The sequence below is a fragment of the Dermochelys coriacea genome, chromosome 1, assembly GCF_009764565.3.
Source record: "Dermochelys coriacea isolate rDerCor1 chromosome 1, rDerCor1.pri.v4, whole genome shotgun sequence".
NCBI classification, from domain to species: Eukaryota; Metazoa; Chordata; order Testudines; family Dermochelyidae; genus Dermochelys; species Dermochelys coriacea.
Window position 1 is genome coordinate 244970034 of NC_050068.2, and position 15447 is coordinate 244985480.

Sequence of the window (15447 nt, forward strand, 5' to 3'; positions counted from 1 at the left end):
ATTGTCCAAAGTGTGGAATTTGTAATTTTGTAAGTAAAATTAAAGAACGCATAAGACTCTAGTCCTCGTTTACCAACTAATCAGGTAGGTCCCTGATCTTTTGTATTTGCCTTTAGCTACCAGTATAGTTTTGCAAATTTACTGCTTTTTTAGCATCTAACCAACTATGAAGTTTGAACTGATCCTAATATGCTAAAAACGCAGTCGACTGATTCAGAAGCGGCTGGATGAGAGTGCAAGTCTGTTAAAAATTGGCAGCATTCTGAATTCAACTTTCCTGACCCCTGTGATTTTATTCCAATCATTTTTTACTATTGTGATGCAATAAACTGTGATAACCTTCTTTGCAAACATAGATTTGAGATACAAAACTGGATCTTCAGTTTTAAATGCTAAAAGCGAAGGAATGAACTATTCCATCCTTATGGTGGTTCCATTTTTTTGTTGTTAATTAGCTTGAGGTAGATTTCCTCGTCAGGCAGTAATCTAACAAATCCCTCTGAAACCGCCTTCAATTGCTTTTGTAAGTTTAGTGTCTCTTCGTACCGTCTCTTGATGTACAAAGTTTATGCTATGTTTTGCTCAAAGTCCTCCTCATCCTTAGTGCAAATTTCAGCATAGTTACATTGGTTGAATACAAATACAGTGACAGCTATGATCAGCAGAGACGCTCAAGATGAAATCTCAGTTTAAGTGAGAAGGGGCTGGTAATGAGGGCCTATCAGTTTTGAAACCTGCTCCTCACCTTGGTCCCAAATAACCCAGGACTAATGTCTTTCAGCATGCCTTGAAAGTCTAATCAGTTTATTTGATCTTTTGGAGTGGGACGAATTTAATAGGGGATGATATTTATGCGTTAGGGAAGTTTTATTGGAGATCATCAGCTGGTTAGCTTATGATTTGTATAGATTTTTTAAAAATTATGTGCTAGAGTGTTTGATGTTTTATTTATATCACATCAGAAGCCTAAATTTATAAATGTAGAGACACAGTCTTTCTGGGAGTTCTGGACAGTATTGTGAAGCTGTGTCATCAATCCTCTTTTTCCTCAGTCAACCAATCACACAGACGATAGTGACTGTGGAAGAATTTTTGAATTCCCACAACGTGTTATTGAAGCGTGCATGTTAGATGTTAAAACATTTCACCAAGGTTCAAATAGAAGCTTAGCAGCCTCATGTCAGAAGTTTAGGATGATTGTACCTGAGAAGTGTCTCATTCTTTTTGTTTTATTCTTGTTGTTTGAGCAAATGGGCAAGACCTCCTTGTCAAATTTCTTTCTGCAGTGTCAGGCAGCATCTTCAACAGCTTGGACGCAAAATGCCACAGTTTCATTTCAGCTGTAGAATGAATAGTATCGTATAGGAATGTATTATTCCTTATAAGGAGGCTTTTAGGAATTTTTAGATCATATCTCGTGTGTGGCTAAACATCTTGATTTATTGTGAATGTTGGTTCTTTTAATTTTGACTATAGTTCTTCACTTGCCACATCTAGTAACAGACCTGCAAGTTGAAATCTGCCTGTACAAGTACATCCACAGTGAAGTGTCTCAATCGTAAATTGATCATTTTGTGCTTCACTGCAGGCACAATAGACAAAGGTGAGGTGCAGTAAGGACATGCTACATTCTGCCAAAATATCCAGAAGTATCATCCATGTTTAAATGAAACTCCTAGGTCTGTAAGAAGCTTTCACATCAGAGGACACTTAATTGTACTAAACCAGCTGATCACTAGATGGCCTCATAACCTAAGAGATTTGGGCAGATCTAGGTTTAAGACATAGCGCGATTACCAGCCTTACTTTTAAAAACTTTTAGATTTATAGTTGTCACTTCAGAGCACAAGCAAGACCCCCTTTAAAAGGATGTTTGCTAAATGTCATACTGAGTGTCAGAAGGATTCTAGAACAAGAGACTTGTACTTTTGTACTCAGCAACTCAGTTTATGATGCCTTAGAGACTAACAAATTTATTAGAGCATAAGCTTTCGTGAGCTACAGCTCACTTCATCGGATGCATTTGGTGGAAAAAACAGAGGAGAGATTTATATACACACACACAGAGAACATGAAACAATGGGTTTATCATACACACTGTAAGGAGAGTGATCACTTAAGATAAGCCATCACCAACAGCAGGGGGGGGAAGGAGGAAAACCTTTCATGGTGACAAGCAGGTAGGCTAATTCCAGCAGTTAACAAGAATATCAGAGGAACAGTGGGGGGTGGGGTGGGAGGGAGAAATACCATGGGGAAATAGTTTTACTTTGTGTAATGACTCATCCATTCCCAGTCTCTATTCAAGCCTAAGTTAATTGTATCCAGTTTGCAAATTAATTCCAATTCAGCAGTCTCTCGTTGGAGTCTGTTTTTGAAGCTTTTTTGTTGAAGTATAGCCACTCTTAGGTCTGTGATCGAGTGACCAGAGAGATTGAAGTGTTCTCCAACTGGTTTTTGAATGTTATAATTCTTGACGTCTGATTTGTGTCCATTCATTCTTTTACGTAGAGACTGTCCAGTTTGGCCAATGTACATGGCAGAGGGGCATTGCTGGCACATGATGGCATATATCACATTGGTAGATGCGCAGGTGAACGAGCCTCTGATAGTGTGGCTGATGTGATTAGGCCCTATGATGGTATCCCCTGAATAGATATGTGGACAGAGTTGGCAACGGGCTTTGTTGCAAGGATAGGTTCCTGGGTTAGTGGTTCTGTTGTGTGGTGTGTGGTTGCTGGTGAGTATTTGCTTCAGATTGGGGGGCTGTCTGTAAGCAAGGACTGGTCTGTCTCCCAAGATCTGAGAGAGCGATGGCTCGTCCTTCAGGATAGGTTGTAGATCCTTGATGATGCGTTGGAGAGGTTTTAGTTGGGGGCTGAAGGTGATGGCTAGTGGCGTTCTGTTGTTTTCTTTGTTGGGCCTGTCCTGTAGTAGGTGACTTCTGGGTACTCTTCTGGCTCTGTCAATCTGTTTCTTCACTTCAGCAGGTGGGTATTGTAGTTGTAGGAATGCATGATAGAGATCTTGTAGGTGTTTGTCCCTGTCTGAGGGGTTGGAGCAAATGCGGTTATATCGTAGCGCTTGGCTGTAGACAATGGATCGAGTGGTATGATCTGGATGAAAGCTAGAGGCATGTAGGTAGGAATAGCGGTCAGTAGGTTTCCGATATAGGGTGGTGTTTATGTGACCATCGCTTATTAGCACCGTAGTGTCCAGGAAGTGGATCTCTTGTGTGGACTGGTCCAGGCTGAGGTTGATGGTGGGATGGAAATTGTTGAAATCATGGTGGAATTCCTCAAGAGCTTCTTTTCCATGGGTCCAGATGATGAAGATGTCATCAATGTAGCGCAAGTAGAGTAGGGGCATTAGGGGACGAGAGCTGAGGAAGCGTTGTTCTAAGTCAGCCATAAAAATGTTGGCATACTGTGGGGCCATGCGGGTACCCATCGCAGTGCCGCTGATTTGAAGGTATACATTGTCACCAAATGTGAAATAGTTATGGGTCAGGATAAAGTCACAAAGTTCTGCCACCAGGTTAGCCGTGACAGTATCGGGGATACTGTTCCTGACGGCTTGTAGTCCATCTTTGTGTGGAATGTTGGTGTAGAGGGCTTCTACATCCATAGTGGCTAGGATGGTGTTTTTAGGAAGATCACCAATGGACTGTAGTTTCCTCAGGAAATCGGTGGTGTCTCGAAGATAGCTGGGAGTGCTGGTAACGAAGGGCCTGAGGAGGGAGTCTACATAGCCAGACAATCCTGCGCATCTACCAATGTGATATATGCCATCATGTGCCAGCAATGCCCCTCTGCCATGTACATTGGCCAAACTGGACAGTCTCTACGTAAAAGAATGAATGGACACAAATCAGACGTCAAGAATTATAACATTCAAAAACCAGTTGGAGAACACTTCAATCTCTCTGGTCACTTGATCACAGACCTAATTCACCTGCGCATCTACCAATGTGATATATGCCATCATGTGCCAGCAATGCCCCTCTGCCATGTACATTGGCCAAACTGGACAGTCTCTACGTAAAAGAATGAATGGACACAAATCAGACGTCAAGAATTATAACATTCAAAAACCAGTTGGAGAACACTTCAATCTCTCTGGTCACTCGATCACAGACCTAAGAGTGGCTATACTTCAACAAAAAAGCTTCAAAAACAGACTCCAACGAGAGACTGCTGAATTGGAATTAATTTGCAAACTGGATACAATTAACTTAGGCTTGAATAGAGACTGGGAATGGATGAGTCATTACACAAAGTAAAACTATTTCCCCATGTTTCAGAGTAGCAGCTGTGTTAGTCTGTATTCGCAAAAAGAAAAGGAGTACTTGTGGCACCTTAGAGACTAACAAATTTATTAGAGCATAAGCTTTCGTGAGCTACAGCTCACTTCATCGGATGCATTCGATGAAGTGAGCTGTAGCTCACGAAAGCTTATGCTCTAATAAATTTGTTAGTCTCTAAGGTGCCACAAGTACTCCTTTTCTATTTCCCCATGGTATTTCTCCCTCCCACCCCACCCCCCACTGTTCCTCTGATATTCTTGTTAACTGCTGGAATTAGCCTACCTGCTTGTCACCATGAAAGGTTTTCCTCCTTCCCCCCCCTGCTGTTGGTGATGGCTTATCTTAAGTGATCACTCTCCTTACAGTGTGTATGATAAACCCATTGTTTCATGTTCTCTGTGTGTGTGTATATAAATCTCTCCTCTGTTTTTTCCACCAAATGCATCCGATGAAGTGAGCTGTAGCTCACGAAAGCTTATGCTCTAATAAATTTGTTAGTCTCTAAGGTGCCACAAGTACTCCTTTTCTTTTTGCGAATACAGACTAACACGGCTGCTACTCTGAAACCTCAGTTTATGATGTAGGTCAATGATTCCTAGGCTGTTAGTTGAGAGTCCCAAAGCATATCACCAGGGAGCTTCAGGGGGCATGCACATGTGTGAAGGGGGGTAGAAAAAGGCAGGTCACAGCCTCAAGTGATCCCGGATGTGTTGCAGCACCACCACTCCTTCCATTCTCCTCCAGGGGGGGGAGGTGGAGGGGCAGGTGTTGCTGATCAGCCCCTCAAGGAGGCAGCACCAAATTCAGCCAGCAGTGGGAACAAGAGACAAGAGTCCAACTTTCACCCTTGGGTTGCACAGAAGGGGGTTGGTAAATGGAAGCTGCTGCTCCACCACATGGCTGGACTGACGGGGAAGGAAGAGAGGAGGCCTGCTGCCTGTTAATAACTGAGATGTGGGCAGTTGGGCCTTGGGTAGAGCAGGAGTCAGTAGCCAGGAATAGGAGCCTAGAGTCAGAACTGGAGTAAGAAATCAGGAGTCAAAGCAAGGTTACCTGGAGAGAAGCGGGGCTAGTCACACAGGCAAGATCACAGACATGGGTAAATGCTATGAGCAGCTGCCAGCTTGCTGTTGGGCTGAAAAGCTGATCTGCTGACTCTTCCCAGCAGTCAGAGGGTGTAGCCAATCAGGCAGCCTATTGCAGGCCAGCTGTGCCCATTAGGTTGCCTGGAGACTGGCTCTGCTGCAGACCCTGATTCCTGACACCCCCTCTTCCCAGTCTCAAAGCACAAAGGCAGTGCTGGGAGAGAGGTTGGGGAGGACAGAGCAGATCTCAGGAAAAGACAGATGAGGGGATTTTAGGGGAAATTGGTGTTGGGGCAGAGGAAATCCATTGGGAGGGAAACCCACAGGTGGGGAAGGGAAACACAAAGGTGGAGGAGACAGACAGTTTGAGAGCAGAGGGGAATCTGTGAGAAGGAAAAAGAAAAGGAGGACTTGTGGCACCTTAGAGACTAACAAATTTATTAGAGCATAAGCTTTCGTGAGCTACAGCTCACTTCATCGGATGCATTCAGTGGAAAATGGGGAAGCATACTATAAATTTGCTTGAGGGACAGATACAGTATCTGTTTGCAAGGGGAGGGAATGGTCCCAGTAAATCCCTTTGAAAGGGGCTGCTGTTACATTAAGGCTGGGAAACCCTGATCTAGACTGAGTTAACTTTATTTCACAGAGGCTCTATGAGTGAGTAAAGAAAAAAAAACAACTAAACTTCACTATTGTTAAAAATAGGTACAAGGTGTAAATCCATTTCCCATCTGGATTTCTTTTATTTACATTTTTAAATTTAGGGTTAGTTTATACCAGTTTGCAAGAGTTTTTCCAAAATCTTTTTTTTTTTAAGTTAGAAATTTCATCTCACATCTGTATGACAGATACTCAGATTTTTAAGAAAATGATACTATATTTTATCGAATTTGGTGCTGATGAGTTTGAGTTTTATGAATATAGATATCTTATAAAACACAAGTACATAGTAATAGTAGCAAAAATAAATACAATATCATTAAACAATGAGATTTCATATGCATTAATTTAGGTTACACTTTCCATTCCACTTTGATAGAATTTAGATAGATAACTCCTATTACAGTCAATGGCATTAGTGTGGTTAAAGCCTGTATCAGCCATTGAAGATTCAGGCCCTGATCTTGTAAAAATTTATCCACATGCTTAATTTGATGCACTGTGGTTGAAATCCTGGCCCCCCCTTAAGTCAATGGCAAAACCTCCATTAACTTTGATGGGGCCAGGTTTTTACCCTGTGAGTAGTTCTGTTTTAGTGAGTGCAGGATTGGAGGTTTAGCGTTTTACTTCTTAGAAGCCAATATTCACATAGCAAAACAATCTCAAAATAATATGGTTTTCAGTTACCAAATTCTATCTTTGTTTTTATCTAACACGTTGAATTTCTTCCAAATAACAGATAACTAATAATTGATCTTTTTTTCCCTACAGGAACATATCAACTATAAATTGGATCACACTAATTATTTTTGTTTCATTTTGTTCTTTACTTTCAAATGCAGAACTAAAAACGAATTAGAACACTGGTGTGGGAAATGCTTGTTATCAGTAAGTATGAAGGACCATGGAATTATAAGAATTTCGGTCTCAAAAAACCAACAAAAGATGGGCACCCCAGACATTGCACCATTGTGCTAGGACATGAGAACCCGAAAATGAAACTGACTAGTTTACGTTCAGTGTCCTGGTTGAGCGAAACACAAAGAGAGAAAAGTAAATTAGACTGCAAGGATTGTTTCTGATTTTGACAGGTTTCAGAGTAGCAGCTGCGTTAGTCTGTATCCGCAAAAAGAAAAGAAGTAATTGTGGCACTTTAGAGACTAACAAATTTATTTGAGCATAAGCTTTCGTGAGCTACAGCTCACTTCATCGGATGCATGCAGTGGAAAATACAGTGGGGAGATTTTATATACACAGAGAACATAAAACAATGAGGGTGTTACCATACAGACTGTAACAAGAGTGATCAGGTAAGGTGAGCTATTACCAGCAGGAGAATCGGGGGCGGGGGGGAACTTTTGTAGTGATAATCAAGGTGGGCCATTTCCAGCAGTTGACAAGAACATGTGAGGAACAGTGGGGGGGGGGGGAATAAACATGGGGAAATAGTTTTACTTTGTGTAATGACACATCCACTTCCAGTCTTTATTCAAGCCTAAGTTAATTGTATCCAGTTTGCAAATTAATTCCAATTCAGCAGTCTCTCGGAGTCTGGTTTTGAAGTTTTTTTGTTGAAGTCTCTCAACAAGCGTTTTTATAACGACAATACCTACCTGCTGAAGTGAAGAATTACAGACCTAAGAGTGGCTATCCTTCAACAAAAAAGCTTCAAAAACAGACTCCAACGAGAGACTGCTGAATTGGAATTAATTTGCAAACTGGATACAATTAATTTAGGCTTGAATAGAGACTGGGAATGGATGAGTCATTACACAAAGTAAAACTATTTCCCCATGTTATTTCTGCCCCCCACCCCACCCTACCCTCCACTGTTCCTCTGATATTCTTGTTAACTGCTGGAATTAGCCTACCTTGCTTGTCACCATGAAAGGTTTTCCTCCTTTTACCCTCCCCCCCCTGCTGCTGGTGATGGCTTATCTTAAGTGATCACTCTCCTTACAGTGTGTATGATAAACCCATTGTTTCATGTTCTCTGTGTGTGTATATAAATCTCTCCTCTGTTTTTTCCACCAAATGCATCCGATGAAGTGAGCTGTAGCTCACGAAAGCTTATGCTCTAATAAATTTGTTAGTCTCTAAGGTGCCACAAGTACTGCTTTTCTTTTTGCGAATACAGACTAACATGGCTGCTACTCTGAAACCTATTCCTATATATAATCCCAATCTAACCTCACCAAGAATCACAGAACTTTAGAGATGGCAAGAGGCCTGTCTGATCTGTCTCCCTGCCATCGCCAGATTTTTCCTTTACACAGGCATCGCAAAGCAGATCTAGTAGCAGTTCTACGATATCAAACACTGCCCCCTTTAAAGGATGTAAGGGAAAAAGCATGCACGTGGCTCCCAAAGCAGAGCACGAGCCTGATGATCTCACCGAGCTGGTGCTTGTGAAACAGGAAACAGAAGCCGGGCAAATGCTATTTGCTAACCACAGCAACAACACAAGTTGCAAAAAACCAACAACAAAATGGAGAAGGACAGATTCACTGTGCAGACAGATTCCAGGTTTAAGCTGTCACAGTAATAACAAAGGTAGGTTTTTAAAAAACATTAAAAGTTAAAATCTTTTCTGCACTAGCGTTACACAGTGTTAGCAGCACTTTCCTAAGGAGGACTGCTTTTACTAGCTCAGTCCCTGCTCCCCTGGCCAATGAAGACAGGGATGGAACTGTTAGAGCACTGTACAAAGCTCTGCTGAGCAGCAGGCTTGCTGCTCTAGAAGTCGTGAGTCTTTTAAGAGAGGCTGGGAAGAGAGATACATGGTCAGTGATACAGACCTGGCAAGTCTCAATCTTTTGGATTAATTTTAAGGCAGTTTTAAGAATCCCTTATTTTTGAATTAATTTTATCCAAAGAACACAATTAATTTGAAATTAATCAATTTAAAAAAAAGGTAGTGCTATCTGAGTCCTTCTATCAGCGTATGTGTTTTTACACTCACATTTCTTATATTTAAAAACAGATTTTTTCCTCTCCTGTTGCTGTAGGAGAAATCCATACAACTCGGAAAACTGACTAAACGGGAAATTATGAAATTGACCATAAAAGAAAGTGCTGTAAAATGCACTGTACAAACTGAAAAAAAAAGTCCTCTCCTTTTGATAGATTCAAAGATTTTAAGGACAGAAGTGACCATTAGATCATCTAGTGAGTCTGACCATCTGTACAACACAGACCACAGAACTTCACATCGTTGTGTAATGTCTCTCAGCTTCATAGATCCATAGAATTTAGAGCCAGAAGGGACCATATTGTCATGTAGTCTGACCTTCAGTATATGAGCCATTAACTCTCACCCAGTTACCCTTATCCTGAGCCCAATAACTTGTGTCTGACTAAAGCTTAAGTTACGTTTGACTAAAGAATATCTTCCAAAAAGGCTTCCAGTCTTGGTCTGAAGACATCAAGATATGGAGGATGCACCACTTCCATTGGTAGTTAGTTCCAGTGGTTAATCACACACACTATTCAAAATTTGTGTCTAATTTCTCATTTGAATCTGCCTGGCTTCAGCTTCTGGCCATGGGTTCTTGTTATATCTTTCTCCGCTTGATTTAAAGAGCCCTTTGGTACCTGGTATTTTCTCCCCATGAAGATATTTATACACACTAATCAACTCACTTCTCAATCTTCTTTTTGATATTCTTAACAGGTTGGGATATTTAAGTCTGTAGCCCCCAAATAATTTTTGCAGCTCTTTTTGGAATCTTCTTCAATTTTGTTACCTTCTTTTTTAAATGTGAACACTGGATATGTACACAGTATGTGTCTTACTTATGCTGTATTCAGAAGTAAAATCACTTTCCTACTTCTCATTACTTCCTTGTCTATATTGAGGTAAAATTACCTCCCTATATCTCAGTAGTGGCCAGTGTTGCGAATTCCCATGATTTTGTCATGGGTATCATGATAATTGTTTTCCTTAAAGCCCCAGATTCTGGATTCAGGTGGATATGTGATGATTTCAGCCTTCATTCTTAAAGAAAAAAGATGTTTCTAGTCCTCGTGACTATGGAGAAAGCTTCAAAATGTGACCCCAGTACACTGCATCCTAAAAGCTCAAAAAGCAGAAGGCAAATAAAAAGAACATCTAATGTATTAGTTTTACATAATCTCATTATTTTAAAGCCAATCTCATGATTTTTGGTGAGCCTGACTCATGATATTTGACGATTTGGGATTGGCAATACTGGCACTCCCCTATGTATACATCCAAGGATTGCATTAGCTGTTTTTAACCCCAGCTTCTCATTCATGTTCAGTGTCTTGTCCACTACTATCCTACAATAATTCTTTTCAGAGTTACTGCTTTCCAGGACACAGTCCCCCATTCTGTCGGCATCACCGGCATTCCTTGTTCCTAGATATATAACTTTGCATTTGACTGTATTAAAGCATATTTTATCCCAGGTTATCAAGTGATCCAGATGGCTCTGTATAATTGTCATGTTGTCATCATTTAGTGCTCCACTAATTTTTGTGTCATCTGTAAATTTTATCAGCAGTGATTTTATATTTAATTCCAGATCATCGAGCAAAGTGTTGAATAGCATTGGGCCTACTACCGATTCCTATGAAACCTCAATAGCAACATCCCATTCAATAATGATTCCCCATTGACAATTACTTTTTGAGAATTGTCAGTTAGCCAATGCTTAATTTATTTAATGTGTGCTCTATGGATATTGTTTAGTGCTCTTTCTTAATCAGAATGTCATGCGGTACTAAGCAAATGCTATACAAAAGTCCAGACATAACCTTCTTAAAAAATAAAATCAGTTAATTTGATAAGACCTATTTGCCATAAAACCATGTTAACTGGTGCTGATTATATTCCTGTCCTTTAATTCTTTATCGGTTGTATACTGTATCAGCTTTCCCATTATTATGCCTGGTGTTGGTGTCAGACTAACTAGCCTATAGTTACCAGGTCATCCCACTTGTATAATATTAGCTGTAACTTGCAATACTGTGTGTATAACATGTTTTAGGAGTGTAGGTTTTAAGTTAACAATGTCCCTTTAATGATTAAACTTTTGGCCTGTGTTACAATGATAGTTTTAAAATTAAGAGATTTTAAATGTCTCGCTCATTCAGATTGTTCCCACAGTTTGACAGCCCACTCAGTGCAGGATTTTAAGCAACATTTACATCGAAATCCACAGGAGATTCAATAATAGAGCTCTTCTTGAATGGAAAATAAGGTGCGTTGTACCTACACCTGGAAAAAAAAATTAGAGGTAAGAGAGACTTTATATTTCCATCAACTTCAAAGGCAGCAAGAATTTTCAGCAGAGGTGTGACCTAAGTGATAATAGCATAGTCATTGCTCTCCTTAGTGTCCTGATTTGATTTTGACCAGAGGTTAAAAAAGCTTAAGGCATGAATTAAGATGCACTAAGGGCCCAGTCCTGCACTCCAGTGGCACCCCAGGCACAGTTAGTGTTCTGGGTGCAGCAGAAATGGATAACCATGCCCTATGTGTACATTTTGGGTCAATTAATGCCTGTTCTACGCCTGCCAGGGACTTCCTCTATATTGTGGAAATTCCATAGGGGACAGTAAGACAGCTTTTTGGCCCCTTTTTGCTGGCAGAGCTGGTGTAAGGTGGTTGTGGGGCATCAATGAATTGGGGCCACAGCCTCTTTTTTAGGGTCCTCCTCCCAATGAGTAGGTTTCAGAGTAGCAGCCGTGTTAGTCTGTATTCGCAAAAAGAAAAGGAGTACTTGTGGCACCTTAGAGACTAACAAATTTATTAGAGCATAAGCTTTCGTGAGCTACAGCATCCGATGAAGTGAGCTGTAGCTCACGAAAGCTTATGCTCTAATAAATTTGTTAGTCTCTAAGGTGCCACAAGTACTCCTTTTCTTTCTCCCAATGAGTAGTTCATATCTGTCCCATTTAGGGGCAGTGTGAAATTGACTGGAGTCATGACAGTGTTGCTGCTGCCGCCCGTGTTTTGATTGGCAACAATGAAGCTGCCCAGTGTTGTTCAAGCTGCTGCTGCTTGGTAAAGCTACGAGCCTCAGCACAGGTGCTGAAGCCCTCCCTTTGCAGACCACCCTACAGTGGTTTACATTCAGCTCACATATGTTTATCTCCACAAGCCTATAGGAGGAACCTGCTCTTGTTTTAGTGAAAGCTTAAAGTCCCCAGAAATTGATGGTTTAATGCCCTCCACTTGCCAGGGAATACTTCTTACTCACCCCTGGAGGGTAGATTATAAGCACTATAAATATCATAAAGAAATTCAGAGCAGCCATTGGACCTTTAATTAGCATTTCTATAGCCCCTTTAAAGTTCATGCCACATATAACAACAACGTGGGCTCTCTGCCATGCCTGTGCATAATTGCATAGATTAAACATTCACTGAAAAGCAATAGGTGTGAACATCCTGCTGTTGTGTTTATCTGTGGGGAGTAGGGAGGCAGACGCTAAAAAATGTGTGTATTTAATCTTCAAATCTGTCAATTCAACCACTGACATTGTATGTCCTTGGAAGTGTTTGAGACACTTCCCCATATGCAGTTCCCTGATTTGATGACTTTAATGGCTCATTCCCTTGAATGCCACCACCCCTGTCATGGATTTTATTTTAAGTATCCAAAGACGCTGTAGTAGAGCACAATTCAAAGTAATACCCTTCCCCAAACCTTTTCAGGGTTTTGTAGCAAAGGTGCCATTTAATATTCACTCTCTTGCCTTCCCGATGGGAATACCTGCTGCAGAATGTGAGATTAGTAGCCGAGCCTTAGACCAGGTCTATGCCAAGAGCACCCTGCTAGTATATCTACTCTAGCATACTATACTGGAAGCAGCCCCCTCCACTTGCCCTCTCCAAGTAAAATAAGCTATGGTGGCAAAACCACAGTTTTATTGGTAGAACTGCATCTAAACTAGGAACTTTTGCAGGCACAGCTCTGTTGGTCAAAGATTATACCTTCACACCCCTGCCTGACATAGCTATGCCAGTACCAGTTGCCATCTAAGGTCTAAAGTTGAAATTAGAAATCAAGTCCATCTAAATGGCAAGCCCAGCAGTAACAGTATGTGGTGTAATTTATGCTCAGTGCATGTTTGTTTCCTTAGGGCCACTGAAGTCAATAAGAGTTTTGCCATGGACTTTAGTGGAGCCATGGTTTGGCCCATTGGGTTGACTTTATCTCCTCCTGCCATAACAGAATTAGAGTAATGAGCTGTCACATGAACTGTTGCTTCCCATCCAAAAAAACCCACTCCACTATCCTCCAAGTTTCTCCACCCCTGTGTAGGATTTGTCTTTTCTGGAACTACATTGTAGACCTGTGACATGGGGAAATATAAGCCTGACAAACTTGAGACTTTTCATCAACATATAGCAACTCCCATCCATCTGCCGCCTCTTGCAGCATTGATGGTTGTTAACCTTGAAATAGATATTTTATCATTAATACGTTGCTCTTGCTTTCAGGAATTGCCATCCATTGCTACAAAACGAGACCGCTTCTGAGTTGGTTTCAAACGCGTCTCCTCACACACTTACAAGATCAACCTTCGCTGTGCAGTGCTTTGAATTCAGATCAGGAAGGATTTTACCAAAGGGGAGGCATGGTATTCTGGTACTTGAAGTGGTTTATAGGCTTTGTCAGTAGAGATGTCCTCACAAAAGCTTCAAGGAGCAGTAACAGCACCTCTTTGGTATGGAGATGCTGCTATCACAGGACTCCAGGAAGCTTCCTGGATCCTGAAATGAGAGCATTTCTGGAGGAGAACACTGAAGTCAGTAGCAGTGGGCACCTCACACCAGAGATACAACTGCGACTTCTGACGCCTCGCTGCAGATTCTGGCAAGAAAGAGCTGACTTGTGGCCCTATGGTGACCCCTTCTGGGCAATCTACTGGCCAGGAGGCCAAGCCCTTTCCAGGTACAGTGCAGAGTGACCACTAGAGTAAATATGTACTATCACCCCATGCTGTATAGGATACCAGATTTGCTTGTGATAGTACTGCGCTCTAGTGCCTGCAGCCAAAGGCGTTTGTAAGCCCTAGTACAAGTACACCTAACACAGATTCTCCTTCAGCTCAAGTAATAGAAGCTTGTGGCTTTGGAATAGAAAGTCCCAAGTACTATCTCTGCTGATGACTATGAAGTCTGTGCAGCTGCTGTATGTAGAATAACTGTTGGCTGTTAAATCTGTTGACTTCAATGGAGTAGCATGTGTTTACACCAGGGCTGAATTTGGATGCGTGGGAAAGTTTTTTGCATTTTCCACAAAAATATTGCAAGGTATTTAATCACATCATTTAGTGTCACTTCAAGAGGGGAATACTTAGTTCACAATAACTTAGGGTTATTCCAGGAGGAGACAAACATGCTCATGGAAGCACATCTGTGTCCACTGAAAAGGGTAGAATTCTGCTGGTGCAACCTTTGAGCATAGACAAGGCCTAACCTATATCCAGATTGGTTCTAAAATCCTAAATAAGGGGATGGGAATGTACACAGACAGGATTATTTTATATTTATCTGACAGTATTGCACTTATTTACAAACTGTGTGCCATATTTTCTTTCTGACAGTATGCTGTCAAAATGCAGATGCTGTCTCTGATTCCCAGGGGCTATTAATGTTCTTATATCACCCAGAAGTATTTTCTCATACCTAACAGCATAAAAAGTCATGAGTCATTACTGCAAACAGCCAACTCTTCAGCCATCTCCCATTGAGTTGAAAGGGAAAGGTTTGATTTGGGGTTGGGTTGGGCTTTTAATATTTTACATTTTTATCATTTTATTCATTTTTGTCTGCAAGAAAGCAAAAATCAGAGGCTTTTTTAAGTTGGAAAAAATATGGTCTCACAGCTGTTATGAGAGTTGATTAGGCTGACATTCAACACAATTAAAGTGCTGCTAAAAACAGTAAGTCAATTAGGTACTGTAGTTAATCTCATCTCCATGTTTTGTTATCAAATGGTGCCTTTTCTACCTAACCATTTGGTTAGCAACATTAATTAATGCTCTGGCATTTCACCAGCGGATTTAACCACTATTGGCTGTTTTGCTGACTTGAGAACTTCAGTAATTAATTGCATAATCTGAAAAAGTGAAAAATGGACAGTGCAGAGGGGGAAAAATGCTACTTACGGATTTGTATGCTCTTTCCACAATGACTGTTTTCCACAACATCTAAGCTCTCTTATGATGAAGTTTCAGAGTACCCTTCACAATACAACCTGAGATACCTTATTAACCTAGCCTTGCAGACAACTGTCTCCAGCACTAAGGCAATCTATTTCCATGCTGGACTAGCATTTAGGCCCTAACTGTTTTCTGAACTTCTAAAGTGAACATCAATATTACAGGCAATCTAAGAAACACTGAATTGGAATCA

At 41.0% G+C, this 15447-nt stretch overlaps 1 protein-coding gene across 4 annotated transcripts in view; it reads left to right on the plus strand.

The window, feature by feature from the left end:
• ETFBKMT (electron transfer flavoprotein subunit beta lysine methyltransferase) overlaps positions 1-15447 on the plus strand; it is a 55791-nt gene that overhangs the window by 27861 nt on the left and 12483 nt on the right. Inside the window, exons 1-3 of one of the 4 annotated variants that reach the window (XM_043518281.1) lie at positions 8285-8607; positions 11173-11315; positions 13528-13981. In XM_043518281.1, the coding sequence (XP_043374216.1) occupies positions 13665-13981 (317 nt within the window). In that variant the 5' untranslated portion in view covers positions 8285-8607; positions 11173-11315; positions 13528-13664. Of the gene's footprint in view, positions 1-8284; positions 8608-11172; positions 11316-13527; positions 13982-15447 lie in introns of those variants that run through there. The other 3 variants (XM_043518288.1, XM_043518284.1, XM_043518296.1) reach the window with 3 other exon arrangements.